The 19,187-nt window shown below is 51.4% G+C and overlaps 1 protein-coding gene across 1 annotated transcript in view; it reads right to left on the bottom strand.

The window, feature by feature from the left end:
• Positions 1 to 663: 663 nt before the first annotated feature.
• LOC128271091 (LIM/homeobox protein Lhx3) overlaps positions 664 to 19,187 on the bottom strand; it is a 31,781-nt gene continuing 13,257 nt past the window's right edge. Inside the window, exons 2-7 of the mRNA XM_053008528.1 lie at positions 2,111 to 2,285; positions 1,780 to 1,982; positions 1,521 to 1,716; positions 1,299 to 1,447; positions 1,042 to 1,233; positions 664 to 965 (exon numbers count right to left, since the gene is read on the bottom strand). Of these exons, the coding sequence (XP_052864488.1) occupies positions 664 to 965; positions 1,042 to 1,233; positions 1,299 to 1,447; positions 1,521 to 1,716; positions 1,780 to 1,982; positions 2,111 to 2,285 (1,217 nt within the window). The remainder of the gene's footprint in view (positions 966 to 1,041; positions 1,234 to 1,298; positions 1,448 to 1,520; positions 1,717 to 1,779; positions 1,983 to 2,110; positions 2,286 to 19,187) is intronic.

Raw genomic sequence — 19,187 nt, 5'->3', positions numbered from 1 at the left:
TGCTTGTCCTTCTCGCTCGACGACGGACAAGCTAGCCCCGACAAGGGTGTCTTATCATAAGATTTCATACACTACGAAGGATGAACGAATTTTGATTCTGTTTTTTGTTTTCTTTTCTTCCTACATAAATAATTTCCCGACATTAAGGAACAGATACGCGGTTGTAAAAGTAGCCTCTTCAAAGTTTACCTCAAAGAAAAACACCCGTTTTCTGCGTAAACACAAACGTTCGCTGGTACGGATCGGGAGAAGCCAGCGGTTTGGCCTCTGGGGCGGGTAGAGCGCGCGATACCCGCAGTTACGTATGGTTTGGACTCAATCTCGCACCGGCTGGGGCGCCGGGACTCCTTAGGCCCCGCTCTTCATGTTCACACTCTTTCTCTAGACTAGTTGTTCACTCGTGGTATTTGTTGGGCGGGACTTGGGTGGCCACCAAGCCTGCCTGCCTGACTAAAAGAACCTGTAGACTTAACTCCTGACTCGAACCATTTCTTCTCAACTCGCTTGCTCGTTGCGTATGGCACTGTGTAAACTGTCGGAACGTAAACTAATGGCCAACTTAACACGGCAAAAATGAAGGACTCATAAAACCAGTGGCTGCAGAGTGTAACGAGTGCTAAAGAAGGGCAAAGTGGGACGTTTCTTCGCAGCACGACGGATCGCTTAGTGCGACCCGTAGTGCAATCCGGAGGTGCCGTTCTGCTGTGCGCCGATCGGCGGCGGCTGAGATTGTTGGGTTGGGGCCGGTGTCACCGGAGTGCCGGTGCTGCCGCCGGTGCCCGTGGTGCCTGCTGCGCCGGAAGGAAGTTGCGTCTGCGGTGGACAGTCGCCGAGCCAGGAGTCGGGACTCGGCGGAAAGTCCGGATAGCCGGTCGCGGGACTAGAATCGTTGCTGAGGTCGGACACTGCGCTACCGTGCAGCCCAGGGGGGCGAGCTCCAGGGTGCAGTGAGCTTAGGGGTTGACCTGTGAAATGGAACGGGCCCTCGCGGTAAGATTGGTGTCGCTCGCATCGGCATCGTAATTGGAAATACTTACTCACCTAGTGGCGTGTAGACGATATTGTCCGGGTAGGATCCGTACGGGTGGCCGGGTCCCATGGGCGGAGGCGAGTGGCTAGAGAGGTACGGCGGAGGACTCCCGTTGCCGTGGATGTAGGACCCTCGGGCACTGTGCGGAGAGGCCCCATCTTCCAGACCCATATTGGACGTACTGTAGCTATCGTTACTAAGGTCTGTGGAAGGGCACGAAACCGTGAGTTAGCCTTGCTCCGCGTCCGAGTCCGGAGGTGACACGTACCGTGATGGCTGAAGCTGTCGAGGTCAATCTTGAGCTCGTCCTTGTCGAGCAGCTTATCGGGAGGCGACGAAGTTCCCTTCATCGACCGGAAGTACTGACTCCATCGCGTCCGTCCTGCGTCCTTCTTGAGTCTTTTCTCTTTCGCTCGTCTGCGAATTAGATACATTTTACATGAGAATTCGTCGGACGACCGATCTAGCTTTTAGCGCGTGTTGTTGTTACCTGTTTTGAAACCAAACCTGCACCACACGCATATCGAGACCGGTGTCCTGGGACAACTGTTCCCGTACATGACGAGCGGGTTTCGGACTGCTATTGTAGGCGCTTTTCAGCGTTTCCAGCTGTTTGGCGGTTATGGTGGTCCGTGGCCGCTTATTGGACGATTCTCCGTCGAGTGAACCATCGGAAAGGTAGAGCCCTGAAGGACGAAAACGTTGCGCCTTAGAAGAGATCGACAGCAGGGTGTAATCTGCGACGTTACCTTTCGCCTTGGCTGCCTCGTAATCGGGCTTGCAGATGAGTTTACAGTCCTCCATCAGGTAGTACTCGTCGCCCGTGTTCAGCTGCCGGGAGCACATGGAACACAGGAAGCACTGCAGATGATAGACGTTGTCCTGTGCCCGGCGGACGACTTGCGTTGGCGGAATGCCCAGATCACAGGCAGCACATTTCGTTCCGTAGCGCCTGTCGGACCCGCACGGGTTGGGAAGAAAACGCAGAGATTAACACATAAACAATCCGACTCGGCTCGGCACGCACACCGCACCCCGCGGCCATTGGTCCGCGTTGGGTCCGTGATGTTAAATACTTACTTGAAGAAGTCGTCCTTGCAAAACAGCTGCCCATTGCGGGCGAAACACTTCTCGTTCAGCTGCACCCGACACTCGCTGCACTGCAAACACTTGGCGTGCCACGTCCGATCGGACACCTTCAGTATGAAGCGGTCTAGGATGAGCTCGTGGCAGCCGCCACACTTTGGGATCGTCGCTGTAAAAGCACCCAAGAAAAAGGACCCGTTAATCGGACGATTCTTTGCAGTAACACGTTTGTTTCGTTAATTGCAGTTGTCTCTTTTGTGGTCATAAACTGGGAAGAACTTTGCCAAACTATTCATTGTTTGATGGAGCTCAATACTTGTTTTTGGTGCATAAAAACAATGGTCAGCAAGATGATAATGAACATATAGTAACTCAGTTTGTTGGAAATAGATCAAACAAATCTAAAATAAATTTTATTCACTCTTTTAATAATTTCTTCACGCACTTTTGTATAATTATTTGTAAAAATATTCACTGATTTTTCGAGGTTAACAATTAGCGATCGCTTATTATGCTTGCTAGTTAATGTAATCCACACAACCACCAGGAGGGACCTCATCAGTGGCACCGCAACATTTTAAACTTTCATTTCCATTTAATTCGGCTGATTCTGTGTTCCACGAAAATCGTTCCATTCCACGAAATCGAATCCCGAAAATGGCACATCGTTCACTTACACAGCAAAACCTCCGGTAATTCGTCGAGATTAATCGGTGGCACACGGTAATCCGGGCTGCGGGCTCGCTGGTGATCCTTTTTAACATCGTCGATGTTGTTGTTGTTGTTGTGGTGGTTGGCATTATTGTTGTTGTTCGTGCCATTCACAGCGTTACTGAGACCGCACAGGTAGTCTCCGGTGTTCATCATCAACTTTAGCATTTCCATGTTTTTTGGTTTGGCGATTCAAAATTTGACTACTACTGAGACTCTTTTGGGTAGCTTCCGTTCAAGGTTGCCTTGTTTTCACTTCACGTATCGAAAGGAATTCCTTTGATTCACCGCACATCGCACTTTAGTAACGCCATGTTTCTTTCCACTGCACAATCCCATCAAAGTAACCCTGTGTGACACCAGCCACTAGAGCACTATCCATTCTTTTGTTCAAAGCCGTTATCGCCGTGTCCTGCGATGTCCTGCGTCACGGATGGTTCGACCAAGGTGCGGCACATGCTTTTGGTGGGCAATAAATTTGCCTTACACGTTCACAAACGACGAACCGGAGTGGCGATTTTTCATTCAACTTCGACACGCGAACAACAAAAACGCTCCAACTTCCCACATTCGAATCCTGTCGGAGTGCGGGTTTCGTTGCTTCGTGAGGGTGTGTGCCTGGATTTTCTGCGGTACGAAAACTCTTCCGTCGACACGTACAGCGTGGCGCGGGCACGTGCACCCTGATCGATCAACCGCCACGGCCGGACTAAAACCGAAACGTTTGATTTTTAGTACAGCTCGTGGGGGTGCGTTTCACCCTCGCAGCAAGGGGTTGCGCGGTTCGGATTGGTGTGCGTGACGCACACAGTGACGCGCTGTTTGTGTGACCGCGATGGAGAAACGCTCTGATTGGCCGCAGCGCGTTCGCTTGTGTGCGTTCCAAGCCGCGAGCGGGGTGTGGTTTATCGTTTGGTGGTATTGTGTAACGTGCGCATCCTTTTCGTCCTTCGCAGTCCTTCACAGTGTGTTGGTAACGTGAAAATGAGGCAGCAAAACACACGGAAGAAAATCTTGTTCCTTCTTTAAACAGTCCGCTTGACGCAAGTGTATCATGGAGGTGTTTTTGATTTTACATTTCATTTCCACGCCGGCCTACTACGATTTGCTGCCCAAGCACACGTGTGTCTTTTTATTATTTCGCCAAAGGTTCTACTTTATTGCGTTGGCTGGTGCTTGCAACCTTTGTTTAATTTCGCAAAACCGTTTTCGGGTGCGGGAGAAAAACAACGGAAAATCCTCTCGGCACTTCCGAGCCCGAGCAATGGATCCCGTTAATCGGAGCGTAAAGTCGCAGCGGCGTTTCTGTAGGCTGTGATATATTATCCTTGGCATATTTTCAGACGTCACCGGGCACCGTCGGGAGTTCTTTGGCCGCCCGAAAGCGCTTTTCGCGATTTTTTATCCTCCGATATTAATCATCGTCGTTCGCAGAAGGCGCCCATTTTGGATCGGTTCTCGTCAAGGCATTGGAGGCTCTACCGACGGCACAACTGGGATCATATGGCTCGCGTGCGGTGTAGCTTTAGGCGTTTTGAGATGAGCGCCACATCCATCTTCCACTTGGTTACGAATGGAAGTGGAACTGATACAAAATAGCCTTTTTGGCCCACTGAGCCTACGAGCCACTGGGACCCAGCGGGCCGTCTGGGGGATAATTTTGAAAGCTAAAAGCGATGGGTTGCTTCATGCGAGAACGGGAATTGGGTGAAATTTATCTCTTCAAACTGATGGAGCACATACAAAGGCGAAAGCGCTGGGAGATGTTTCTCGTTTTCTGACTCGTTGTTGCCATAGTGTCGGAGCTAAAACCATCGGCTTCAAGTGGCTTAGATCTTTTCCGTAGAAATGCTTTCGGTATGAATGAAGTTGGTAGACTTATTAGTCACGCAGATTCTTTTATAAGATTTAATATAAGACTTAAGTCTTACATAAAGAGAATACTATTGGAATGAAGTAGAAAAATGGCTATGCTTCTCAAAGTGCTCAGATATTTCTCAAAAGGATTCGATTAGTTGACTGGACGTAGCATCCAAGGCGGATAAATACGGGGACTTGTGACAAGAAAAATCTTTCCCGTGGACAAAGTCAATTTTGCATGAACCGCATTATAGTTCAGCGATTGCCATGTTGGCCAACATAAGAATCGATTATTATATTGGTTATCCAACACCACTAGCGCCGGACCGAACCCAGCACTATTATTCAAATCGGTATTATTTCATAGTCGGAACTACGGCATCCGGTAGAGTGTTTTCCATGAATTTTCAAACTTCGAAGCGGCGTCCAGAATAATAGACGGGATAATGCTTGGAGTTGTGTGCCGATGGATTTTCTTCTCCCGTTCGGGGTGTCTTTGAATCGTTTAATAGCCGCACTACGAGCGGGTGTGTCCGGCGACATGGTTAAGCCATTATTGTTATTATACAAGCTTAATTTATTCATTTCACTTAGACTCCCATTCGCCTAGAGTGCTAGAGTTGGTGCTGCAAATGTGGTGCGGTCCAAATGAGTTTTTCTCAGACGCTTCGGGCGTCTGGGCCACGATCAAAGGATACCGGATGTGCCGGCAAAACAATCTGTTTAATGCTCGAGAATAGCAGAACTCTTTTGCCGATGAGATATGAGTCGTGTGAGTGTTTCTGTTGAATAAATTGAACCGAAGGTGACAACAAGTCAACCATGATGGACCGACCAGCACCGATCTGCACTGAATAAAATCAGCAAAACGTCCCAGATTGCAGTGAGCCTCTGAGGAACCCATTTATCACTGCGTACTTATCGGTCTCAATGCACCGTAACGAACCCGGGGCCGTGGAGTGGCCGAAATGGACCATTTCGGAAAACGAAAAGTTTGCCAACAACCCACCGGTAATCCGGTGGTGGTGGTGCTTCTCTGGAGCCGTTGTCATGCTCGTTGAAGGATGTAATAAAAACAGTTCAAGCTAGGCTTTTAAGTGATTATCACCCATTTACAACATTTGTCAACGGAGAACCTGGAAAGGAGGGATCTTTGAGATAGAGGGACGCCGAAAGTTGGTGCACTGGTTCCCTCCGAGGGGAAGGATTTATGGTTACTGTGATGGGGTTTATTGCGCAAACGAAGGAGCGCTCTGTCGATTCGACAGGATTCGGCCTTGGCTTGAAGTAGGTTTAGTGCAAAAGTTCACGCTGCTGAGAAACGAGTATAAGTGTTTGCGTTTTCAAAGGATGTGTTCATTAATGTGTTCCCCGAGATACGGCCGATGGATCCTTATCCACTCGCAGCCAATCGACCGAGGTCACACCGATGTGCAATCCTCCTAGCTTTGTGTGCTCCGAAAGGAAAATACGTCAAATCACGTGGTCGGCAACCTGCTAATCGATGCATTAGGGCACAGGGCCAACCGTCTCGGGGAAACCGATTCTGTTGGCGAAATCTGTTCCACTTAAACCCGTGTCCCCGTGACCATCTGTCAGAGTCCGACCGGCCGCTTGGCACGCCCGGGTAACCTTCAACCGCGGCCCCGGTGCCTGTTCCCTAAAACGCTGTTTCAGCTCAGGGTCGTGCCGTCGGAGGATTCGCGCTAGGACCCTCCTTTCCCGGTCGGCACCGTCGAATTAAACGCATTAACTCGTTGCGCTACGGTTCGGTTGTCCAAACCAAACCGACGCGGCAACTATCATTTCGTGCGGGTAAACAGAAATGTCAGCGAAAGTGGACAAAATGGTCCTGCGGGAAAGGCATCCGGGGGCCGATCGATCGATCGAGGCCCGAGAAACTTATCCTTTAAATACCTTATTGACATTTATACGGCCGGATTGCGGGGGTTCGCTGTTGAGGGAAACACTACTACCCAACCCAACCCGGCCGGGTGATAATGTTCGGTCTGGAGGGTTTTATTTTGAAAAACCGATGAACCGTGAGGTCAATTGTTGACTGGCTGGTTCGCGGGGGGGACGTCGAGCGGACCCCTAATCTTTCGCGCACCGAGGAGGATTAGCGGAGCAGTTCATAGGCGGCGGAGAAGAATTTATTCATTGGAAAATTTATTGGTACCGGTCTAAGGGCCGGTGCATTAGCAGTGCATGGTAGGGAGTGGAAAAAGGATAAAAATCTCCGCACGTTGACAGATTTGTTGGTCTCGAGGGGCGTGCATTTGCCGTTTTATTTCCACAGCGACGTGTAAAAAATCCATCGTGTAAATCCATCAACAGAGCGGGTCGGGAGGCGAACTAGCTGGTTTAACGAGTGATCCGGGTGGCCACCGAGTGACTTTTTTGTTCCGGTTCTGCGGATTTTTTTGCGCCCTACGATCGGTCCCCTTTCTCGATGTCACTCGATGCACGACCGTCGGAAAAGTCAATTACATTACCAACGTATGTTGTTCCACAGCCAGGGGAATAAAAAGGTGACATAGGGGACCGGGAATGCAAAAGCTCGGGCGAGGGAAGCGGGAAAAAGGTCACGGCGCACGGCGTAACGATCACCATTGAAACCTATTAGGCTCATCTGTTTAATTGATGTTAAATATTTTGTAGACACTCGCCGGAGCCGGAGCTTGGCCGACTTGGCAGACAGTGATAGGTTGTAATCGATTGCGGGGACAGTTTAAACACACTCGCTCCCAACCCTTTCGCCAGGGGGAAGGATTTACAGGCACGATACAGGTGCGCTCCGAACCAATAGATAAATGTAAACAGTGGCACTTGAGTGGCCATAAACGTAGAACACGGTCTTCGTGATAAAAGCCAAAAAATAAATCCATTCATGTCGTCGTGACATTCGGAGGTCGGTGGCCGGTTCAGTCCGGTCCGGAGATAGTTTGCCAAAAACCGAACGGGACAGCCTGGATCTCGGCGTGTTAGTTCGGCGATAAAAATCAATTATTCACCAGAATCTTGCTCCTCATTATTTGGCCCTTGTCCTGTGCGCTCACTAAACTGTGCCATTAATTCCGATTACCGTCGTCCCACGAACACGCCCGTGTGACACGCACGGGCCAGACTTAGAACCGTTTAGTTCTTTCCGGGGCCGGGACCAGGACGTTTCGCTCTAGTTCGTCGCACCAGGGAATCTGGTAATGAAATAATCCAATAAAGCTATCTTAACTTTGACTTTGCTCCGTTTCCGAAGCCCAACACCCACGGTCTCGAGTGGTCTGCGATGGAACTAGCCGGAACCGGAGCGAGCATAGTGCATAGTGCCTTCCGGTGCGTTCCGGGGCGATATAATGCGTCGATAATTAGATCAAATTCCCTGGTGCGCTCCAAGCAACGGTGTCAGCGAATCGTGCCCCAGGTTGACTGTGTGAGGAACATGTCGGAAAGTTTTACCATTTTGCCTGTCGAAATGCGTTTTCATTAGAGTGCAGAAATTTATGAAAATTGATACCTTCACTCCCTTCCGGGTTTGCATTCGCAAGCAAATTTGCGCAAATTTAACTTTCTGCTCTCTGGTCCAACCATTTTCGGCACCCGAAGCCGTGACGATTCGGCTGGTTCATCGACACTTGGCTCATGTGGCTCTCTAGTGTTGAGGGAGGTACAACATTCACGCACACGCGACACTCCTCTCCATCCGGCATCCGTAGACAAAAGTTAACTACAATGTTACGAATCCTCCCGCCCCCAGGAGGTTAGACAAAACAGAGAACAGGAGCATTGCGAGTGCCTGGTCCTGGCCCGGCCGCCTCTAATAGCTTCCCTGGGACACGGCCGTAAAGTGTAGCAATGAATTTTTATTTCAATTTTATTTCGGTATAATTTCAGGTCCTCGAATACGCTCCGTTCGAACCTCTCCCCCGACGCTGAGCGCTGATCGGGTCGATTGTGTGCTCCTGCGCGCCCGCCCGGGTATGGCTTCCGTATCCGTTTGGGAGCGACCGACCGGGTATACGACGGTCTTTTCAAAAACACAACTCCCAACGCGGGATTTCTTCCGGCAGCCTCCAGAAGACTGTTTGTGGCTTTTGTGGCCAAATGCCACAGCACCCTCGTCGGCACCAGAAGCCGACGGCCTGGTTGGGGACAAAGATTGTACGAGTTTGAGCAGAAATTTGAAAAGAAAAATGCCGGCAACGCAGAGCTCCCGATGGGGGATAGCGATGGGTTTGTGATAGCGATGAGCTATTAGTAGTCCGCCTGCTTGCGCCGAAGAACGAGTCGAGTCCAGGGGTTCCGATGGGGCTGGAGATGGAGTAGAAAATGGCTTCCGGGAAAATGGTTCCTGTTTTCTTTTGTGCCGTGCCTTTGAGTGCCAGGGCTTACCAGTCGGAACCAGGTTTACCCTTACAGGGACTAAACGAGAACAGTCTTGGGATCAGCACTCAGCCTTAAAGTTTTGGTAAATTTCAAGCAAACGTTATTAAACAACGAATGCGCACTGAAGTACAGAAAATTCAAGTTTTACCAAACTTCACATTTTTTTGTATTTTCCTACCGGACGGGCCTCTAGGTGGATAGCGACGTCCTGTGCTCTACGCCCACGTACAGACACATCACATTTGAATTCGGAGCATTCGTATCTATTCATTCGTATTTTATGGGTTCTTTCTTTCTATACATCTGCCTCTGCCACTTTTCATAACACTGGCACCGTGGCCAGGCGGAGGGGCGGAATGACTCCGGTGTCCGGTGGGTGGGGGGTAGTTCTCCACTATACTCGGGCAGCGACCGCCTGGTCGTCATCCGAAACGGCACACTGTCTCTTCATAGCTCTCGAACCGTTTTTGGGGTTTCTTCGGCGAAGGATTCGCTCGCTTCTGCCATCGGTTTCGCCGCTTGGACCGTTTCTGGCCGTTTTTTTTTTCTCTAGGGTCGGAGTGTTCGGAAACGTCCTAGGGGAGTTCATTTCAAACATGGCGTGGTGGCGGGCTGCCGTTGTCCACCCCGCCAGCTACTTTTTGCCCTCCCCATTTTGGAGTCCTTTGCGGATCGGACACAGGACACAGTATTCCGATCGAAGAGGCGGACTCACCGACTGTCTGTGTGTGTTTGTGTGTGGGCTGGGCTGGGCTGGGCAGAAACACAACACGGGTCGACCAAAACATGGACCATTTCCAATCCCCAACGGTTTGCGCTCCTCCGCGTCGAAGGATCGGGTGGCGGGGGTCGTTTATATCGAAGGCCGCCCTTGCCGCTTTAGATGTGCGTATTTATGAGCTGTGTCCCGGCCCTCCCGGAGTGCCCCGGAAGGGGGTGGGAGGATGGAAAACCGGAAGTGGACTGCGTCGCATCCGATCCGAGACTTTATGCGGCCATTGGCTGCCGGGTGGGTCGTTGGCTGCCGGTTCCAGCAAGCCAGCTCGCAGGAGTCGGAGCCAGCTTTCGGAGCCTTTCATGTGCGCCACACTCCGTTTGATGTCTTTGTTGTTGGTCACCATTTTGTGCCACGTTTGTGCCGGTCTTGTTTTCATTTTTTCGCCTCTGCACGACGATAAAAATCGAACATGAAGGCGCACCCCGATGTGCCCGTCTGCCAGGTCCCACCAGACCCAGAGAGTCCCCGACCCTCGGGGGACCAGGGAGCGGCGGGCGTTGCAGTAACATCAATAATTTTCCGGTCTTTCTGCATTTTCGTTTTTTCGTCTGTACGTGTTTGATTTTTCCCTTGTTCCCCCGGTCTTTGAGGTCAAAGGAAGGTAAGTAACTTCGACAACGCGCGCCGCGTTTGATATTTGTGAAGATTAAAGAACGAAGCGTAAGGTTTAAAAAAACAATGCAATCGCTTAGTAGTAGCCCTTAGATGATGAAACGATTCCGAATGGCGCTCCGATTCATCCCGCTGATGAAAGAAACCGTGCGACGGTTGGGGAAACTCTCCGGGGAGCTAATGGTTGAGTTCCGTGTTTGCCCGCCATTATTTGACCCGACCGTCGGCAATTAAAAATGCGGCCAAAATCAAGGTAGTTGGTTGGCGGAAAAGGTAACGGCGCTGTTGGATAAAAGAATCCCCCCCACAGAACGGACCCATTAGGTAATGGATCGCTATAAAACGTCCCGAAATGAATTGGAACGGACAATGCGTGGCAATAATTGGGACGATGGTGGTCACCTAATGCAGCTCGCGCAGCGTTTAATAAGAAGTGCACAGAGGAGGCGCGGACCACGAAGATGTCGCACAACTGTCATAAATTTATTTTATATCCCAACCGATTAAAAGAGGTCAACAAGCGGGAGGTGACCGCAGCACCACGCCGGCCCCGCCGACTTTTTCCCGGCGACGACTGCGAGCTTCGGAGGATCCGAGAAAATTGTGTTTTCCTTGATTGCTCACGGTCATGCTCACTCTATGGCCGGACACATTTTGGCGCCGTTGGACAAGACATCGGACAGCGGGTGTCCTACGCCGGGGTGAGTGATGCCGGCCACCGAAGGGCGAAAAAGGTGAACGATTTCAAGCTTTTCATTTATTTAATTTACTTCGTGAAACTCGTGGTCAAGACCCATCGCACTAATGGAGTAGATTCTGTGCGCGGACCGGGCCAAGACTACGAGCGACGACGACGACCGAAAGGCCTCCGGAGCTCAGGTGGGAAAGTTTACGGACAAAAGCACTTTCCGGAGCTCCTGCCGTTTCCATTATCCTATCCAAACCCCACTATCCGCAGCCCGGGCCCGGGAAGGATGCGGAACAGGGAAAGGTCACCCGCTACCGCGACAACGACTCCGACTCCGACGGCGATAAAGGCGAGGGAGCAAACTCGTAAAAAAGTACGATGACATAATGGGAGGACTGCTGAACCAGGGAGGACCAGCGAATCCTGCTGCCACACACACTCACACACACAGGTAGGATCAACCTTTCAGAGGCCAGGGCATCTGGCGAGATTTTGGCACCACCATCACCGGTGGCCTGGCCGTCGGAACACCACACCTTTTAATACGATTTGTGCAGCAGCTTTTCTTGGCAGCGCTGAACTTTGTTCTCCGCCGCTCTGGCGTTACTGTGTGTTGTGCTCTGTTGATGAAATGAGATTACCCGGTGGTGGTCTTGTTCCGGGCGAAACAAAGGCTGTTTTCGGAACTGCCACCCACTCGGTCCCGCGCTTCAATCGTGTCTGCTCGCGGCGCGGAGCTAACATCTGCTCACCTGCCACCCCCGGGGGCCGGGACAAGCGAAACAACATCCTTGCCCCCTTTTTTGTCGGATCGTAAAAGAAAATGGTGGAGGAATGGCGTCTCCATTGTTGTGCGCTCGGTTAGCTGCTGTGTCCGCTCCAGCGTTGGCGCTCCAAAAGTTGGCTTTCATCGACGCCAACGCAATGCTAGAGAGCCGAGTAGATTGTTGCTGGTGGCACTGGTGGTGGCTGGCACACGGCTTTGGATATTTTTCAGGCCCCCGAGAAGCGAGGCAGCCCCGTGGTAGCGAAAAATGTTGCAACATTAGATATTTATGCCGAGCAATTGTGTTGAATATTTTAGCAGCGCTTAACGAGCAGTGTTTTGGTGGACGCCGACGTCCGCCGACGGGGCCAAGCAAGCCGAGCGGCGTGCGGTGTGGGGCTTTGTTTTAAGGAACCATCACCTAAGGGCTAAGCCTCCGGACTTATCGGAAATGGCGGCGTTGTCTGGGCCGGTGGTAGATTGGGATTTTTACGTCCGGACGCTCGGTTCCGGTAATGGGAGCTACCTCGAAACGCCAGACGTCCCGGCGCCAATCCTCGGGAAGGACATTATATCAGAGCTAATTAATTAATTTATGTATGAAAGGTAGTGAAAGCGCGTCATTCTCTGGTCGTGATTTTGTGGCGCATCACCGTTTGATCTCCCACCATCCCCAGGGTGCCAAGGGGTACTACGATTTGGGCTAATGGCTTCCCGGTTTTTGGGGTGAAATTTAATGCTGAGTCAAACGTTAATTGTACTAAAAGTGAGGTTAATTGTTGCGCAGCGGTGGCAGTATCTACTGATACTATTTGAGCGAGCAAATGAAGTGTCTTGCATCGCAAATGTCAATGTCACATGGCCTACTAAATCACATCACTAAATTGCATCGGCTACTAGATGATGCTATGTTTGAAATTAGGATTAGTTGGTTGGTTGGAAATCGTTGGTTTTCCTCGCGAACTATTGATCAAGTGTCGAACCGATCGGTTTCCCGGATGCTAACCGCACAGATTTATCAGCAACAAACACAAGCTTAGGGGTTCGGTACGTCATAGATCCCTTTTTGTTGAAGGCAGTTTTGGGTGAAACGATTGAAAATATTTGCCGACCCGCGGGAGGGAGTATCAGAAATTAACTGACTCAACTCACATTCTTTACCCTTACGCCACTCCCGCCACCTGTGCCGAAGATTGCAGCCGTCGCTGTGTATATTCCACGGTACGTGGTCCGCCACATCCCACCACTATCCGTTTCACTTAACGCGACGCGGAATATGTTTGCTGTGCGAATGTGCTTATGCTGCGCAGCATAAATTATCTCTCCCAAGCGGGAAGCACCGCATGGTCCCGCGCTAGCGGAAACCGAAAGCCTTCAACCGACCGACCGTCGGTTCCGTCCTTTCCTCGCCGGAATCAGCATCACGATCTGGGCGCCCGTTCCCGGGGCTGCTAAACGGCGTATAATTTGCTGTTTCCTTCCTCCGGAAAACCCAACACACGCAAAGCGACGTCAGCGAGGGGTGAGCGGAGCCCGTGGCCTGGACAAGTTTCCTCCTCGGTCTCCCAAGGGACCGAGGGGACCCGAGGTTTGACGTTTCGGGGCTGTGCCCGAAGGGCTTCGCCCTGACGTGACGGCGGCGGCGGAGTCGTGACAGCGGTGGCAACAAATGGCCCGGGATCGAAGAGAGGGTGAATATGTTTGTTTTAACATAGCGATGACTCCGGGAGCGCCAGTGCCGTCCACCCGGCGGGAAACCGACCCGGCGGAACTAAGTTTGACATCTCGATCTCTCCGTCAAAGCACCGGGAAGCACCAGCTATCGCAACAGATTGCCGTATCCGCTTACAAAGCAAACAAAACCCGCAGGATGCCGTCGGGGGTCTGGTACTTTCGCTTGACACAGCGGAAACAGGAAACACAGCGGAGCGCGGAGGGAAGCCTACTGCCAGCGCCGGCCCTTATTTGAGGAGAATTTCCCGAACCCCGGATCCGGCCGAAACCGGCACCGGGGGGGTGAACTGCCGGCGCACGGAAGGTCCAGAGTTGGGAGATGATAATTAAATTAATCATATAAATTTTTACTGCAGAAACCAGAGCGTAACAATAAAATTGTTTATTTATATTTATGGGTTTCGCGAAGGGCTTTTTTATTGATTCTAGATACTTTCGGCAGCGTAGCCCCTGGGATGTCTGGTTGGCACGTGGTTTTTTGGGTTAAAAAACCGCCCGACGGTAAGTGGCCAGACGGAGGGCAGAAGGTTGAATAAATCGAGGCCTGGACAACCGGAATCCTTTACGCAGGAATCTTCGAATGCTGAAACGTCGCACGATTAACATCAGACCGACGCTGGCTGATAATGAAGGCCCCCGAAATGGCCAAACACGAGACTCGTGGGAAGTGGCACTTCGAAGTATGTTATTAGATATCACCAGATAATCGCCGGCCACTTGCGCAGACACGAGACCTGTGTGCTGTGTGTGTAATTACTGTAGCAATTGTCCCCGTGGTTGCGATTCCGAGTGGGTTACAGGATCCTATCCGTCTATCGGAGCGATCCGATCGCAGCCCGCAAGCGTAATCGAAGGGTGAAGTAGAGAAAAAACGCACGGACTACTCTCTGGGGGCTATCCTTCGAAGGGCGTGGAGTGCCCGGACTGGTGGAAGCAAATTGCAACGAGACAGGTCGCGTGCTGAGCCGCGGCTTCCACGGGGCTTCTTCGGGGACGTCCTGTGGCGTTCGTTGTGATTCCCCTGTGAGGCCTGTGCGGGATTTGCTCGGTCGTCAAGGACCGCACGGAGGTAGATTATATTGAATTAGTTTTGATAATATTTCATATTTCCGTGCACCGTGCCCATAGGGAGGTCCCCAGAGAGAAGGCTTGATACTGTGGTGCCGTGTGCCTCGAGTTATCGATCGACGAGAGTTGCTTCGTAAGACACTTGCCGGTTCTCGAAATAGGCACGAGACAGCACGAGGCACGAGGTTGGTCAATCTTCGGGCACTTGTAGGCTGTCACCGTGAGATTTCTGCCTATCTTCCACTCGTCAGCCTCTTGCCACTCTAATCCGATCCGATCGCTGAGCTTCACGGACCGGCCACTGTTGGCGGAACACAAGCGCCGTACCATTGTGGTGCCCGTGACAAAGGGATATCTAACAAAAGACCATCACAAAACACACACACGCGTGCAACGTTTACCGAGCCGACGACGAACGGTTTGAATCGTTCCGCGCGTCCCTATTGTGTGCGCGGAACAGAATAATAGGTAAAATCGTAGAATTAAAAAGCAACGAATGGACCGAGCATCCACGTCCCCCAACAATGGAGGGCCGAACGATCAATGGTTCACCAGCGACCACCATCTGGCGGTCTTAGTGCGCTGGCCGATTGTAGGTGCTGTTTCCGGAAGGGCCGTGTTTGTCCCGGAGGATGTTGCGTACAATACGTCGAACATGGAGAGAGAAAGAATAGAACCCACGGCCCGCGACCATCAAAAGTGGACGCAACAACTAATGTCAGATTTGGTGCTCGATCGATTTAATGAAAACGCGCCAAAATCCGCCGCTTTCGTCATCTTTTGCGCTTTGATTTCCGGAACGTATTTCCTCATTGTTGGTGACCTTTGAATGGCACAGTTGGACTGTTTGTGAATGAAACGCTCTCGGCTCGGCGTCCCGACGATTGGAAGGAAAATTTGTTTTCCTTTTCGAATGGAAATCAAAACATTGTACCAGCCTTTCCAGCCGGGGAGCCGAAAATTACTTTCGCGCCACGTGACCTTCGATAATCGACGCTTAGCGACGTTTGTATAATGGAACTTTTCACAACTTTGATTATACGGATGCCGATCGGGGCGCGATAAGCATCGGGAACCTATAATTTGGCACGACAATTTGAGAGTGGTCGTGGTGCAAACTTACGACTTAATCTCTCTCCGGATCGGCGAGGATCTGCCCGAGTCGATGTGTGGCTTCGCAACGCACGCTTAATACAGTCATTCAGAGGCCGGGCACGCACGGTAATAATAACCGAAGGATCGAATGCTGAATACGGGGACATCTACGGACTGTGTACCAGCTGACAGTCGGCCGTGAAAAAAGGGCCGAAAAATGGGTCGAAAATCCGCGCCACGCGTCACCATTGATGGTCGTCCTTGCGCACGCCTTCGCACAGCGCGTTGCCAGCTTCTCGGTTGGCCACGTGGCGAAGGTGGAAGGTGTCCCTCGGCTGCGAGTACCAGTTCGTGAGTGATTAATGTGAATCGATTATCGCCCACGGGAGAGCGAAAGAGAGCATTGTGGGCCCTTGGCCACGTTCCCAAAACTCTTTACTTCTCTGACACGCTTCGATAATTTAATTACGGTTTCTGAGATCTCGCTCCGCTGTCAAGTGCCGGGATGACAATCAGCGCGCGGGCACCATTACGGGCGGACGAAGAAAAGACGGACCGGCAAGCAATGACACACACTCTTTCTTTCTCTCTCTCTCTCTCTCGTTCTCTGCCATTAGTGCCCTGTCACGGAGAGTCACGTGCAAAATTTGTCCACCAAACCCAAAACAGGGCTACAATAAGGACCGGGACCGGAGGGCGATCCGTGTCAATGTTTTCGCGGAGATGGTGGAAACAAGTTAATCCTTCGGATGACAAGCCCGGATGGCGGCCACATCGAAGAAGTGGAAGTGGTCGTTGGCAAACACACAGTAATGTATTTGCCGAAGGATATTGGTTCCCTTAATCCGCACGCAGGATGTGATTGAGCGATTGTAAGACGTTCGCTCCTTCGGGCCGCAAGACTTCTTGGCTGGCCTGCATAACGAGCTCGGCCCCGGCAATCCCGTACCATAATCCCAATTAGTACCATGGTCGGAGCCTCGTTGGAGCCTTTCAAAGGGTCCCCAGCCGTTGAGGTTGCAGTCCGCCAACGACAGTTTCCCGGGGATGGCCGTCGGCGGGGGTGACTTAATTTGTTTGGACCTTATCAAGTTTTCATGATCGTCCATTTGGCTCCGAGTTGACTCGGCCGTGCTGGTGCTAGTGGTAGTGGTCCCACAGCCCATTACCCGAAGCACCCGGAAGGTCTCCGCTCTCCTCACAGGTAAGATTATGATCGGTGATTATTATGGGAGTGGTACCCCTTTGGGCGCCGGCTGTTGGAGCAAGCAAACGGGGGGTCAACATTAGGCCCGAGGATGGTGGCAGAGAAATGACAAAATAACAATCTTACTGAGGGCCAAAGGGTGGGCCAAAGTGGGCTTTCGCCTTTTGGCGCACTTCATGGCGATTCATTATTTATGTAGATGATTTTATTATAAATATACGATGCCGTGTTGGCGATGTTCCTGGGCGCCCTGGCCTAATGGATCCAGTCCGGGGCCCGGGCCTCACTTAGCCATCGAGTGGCCATTTGCATTCGATTACATTTGTGTGCAGGAAGTGCACTATCTCGTGGGCGGCAGGACCATCACTCGGAATGCACTCGATTGCAATTTGCTGCGCGCTTATTGACTTTACGATTACTGAGAGCTGCATTTGAGAGGACCCTGCGGGTTCCGGTAATGTGATTTTAATTAGAGCACTAACGGGGGCCACTAATGTGAATTGCAGGCTGATGATGTCCGATATACTCGCCCGAAAAAGGCGTCGGGTGTTAATACTGATGCCAACATAAAATGAATAACCTAAACGAAAAATAGAACTCCACCGAACAGGATTACTTTAAGGTGGCTTCCGCTTTAGCTCTAGCGGAAAAGAAACGACACATAAAAGATGTCTGAGATTCGCGGACGCGGACCAAAATTGCACGTTCATCGACTCGACCGGTCCCTCGAGAGCTTCCCAGGTACAGTGAAAGAGATCAATTTTCCTATAACTCCCTGGAAGTGCGGAGTTTTCCCGTTTTTCTCAGTACACTTTTTCTGCATTCATTTCCTTCCGAGCCAATCAGTGCTCGGGCTCGGAAGCATGGAACCTATCTGCTGTAGGAACCAGAAAGGCATCGCAGAAAAGATGCGCCACGTCGAGTACTTTAAGATATTATGAACACCATCTCGAACCTCGATTGAGATATTCAACGCGAGCGCGAAAGTAATCTAAAGCCAGGATCTGTTCGAAGCTCGACGGGGTTAGCATTAACCGAATTGAGCTTTATTAGTGTGGCGCGCTATGGTGCTGCTGCTGGCGTGAAAACATTATGTAGCGAACATAAATTCACCAATTAACCAATCGACACGCCAAAACGGGGTTTGCCAACGAGGGCCACTCGACTCGAAAGGGTGCCCGTGGACCATGCTTAATGGGAAATTTATCGGTTTTTGTCTGTTATAATGTAATAAAATTTAATACTTATCCCATGGTGCACAGTTCACACCTAGCGCACTCGAACCCGTTCCGGGTCGGTTTCAGGCTGGTGGTTAGGCTATTAAATTACGTTTAACTCGGTTAAACCAACTTACTACGGGTTCCGCTGTAGGAGCTCACACGAAAAGACACAGCACGGCGTTGGGCAAGTTGCCCAACGGTGCGATCATCTTCGGTGAAATATGAGATCTACTTTACACACATCAAGTGTTGTGGAGGGCCTCGGCGTGGCCTCGGCTGGAAGTCCTTTCCATTAATCTCTCCCTAGTTTTTCCCGGGGCCCGCGACTGTCACTCGGTCATGTTCGTCCCTCCCAGTTGCGCAGGCCGCGCAGAAGCCGGGAGTTTGTTAATTTTATTGCTTCGTCTCCTTCGTCGCTTGTTCCGGCCGTCCTGGCAAAGGAGCGCCGCGGGTTTCGAGTGTGCACATGTGCAATAAATAGCTATCACCACCAGGGCTTCACCCGTCCGCTGTCAGGCCTCACCGCGGGAGGTAGCGTCGCTGTGCGCCGCTTCGATCGTTTGTTTTTATTTATCCTTTTTCGCCCTCGCCGTACCGTGCCGAAACGACGCCCCCCTTTGGAGTGTCCTGGCGCTACGGTTAGAGAATGACAGTACATAAAACATTATTACGCACTCACGGGTGTGACATTTACACGGCGGGATACCCGGAAACGGTTTCGGTACACAGCGGATGTCCTGGTGCAACCGGGAAGTCCCGGTGTGTGTGTGTGTGCGCGCACAGGACAAACAGGAACTAGATAAAAGAACAACCGATGACGGTGGCACCGGAATCGGTGGCCCGGGGGCCCCCTGGAAAGTTGGAGGGAAATGATTTGCTTCTTTTTGTACTGTTTGTCACTCGCCGCTTCCGCCTCTTCCTAGGTGGCGGTGATTGTGCCGTTTATAAG

Source organism: Anopheles cruzii, chromosome 3 (genome assembly GCF_943734635.1).
Source record: "Anopheles cruzii chromosome 3, idAnoCruzAS_RS32_06, whole genome shotgun sequence".
Classification (NCBI taxonomy): domain Eukaryota; kingdom Metazoa; phylum Arthropoda; class Insecta; order Diptera; family Culicidae; genus Anopheles; species Anopheles cruzii.
This window is presented reverse-complemented; position numbering and strand designations above follow the sequence as displayed.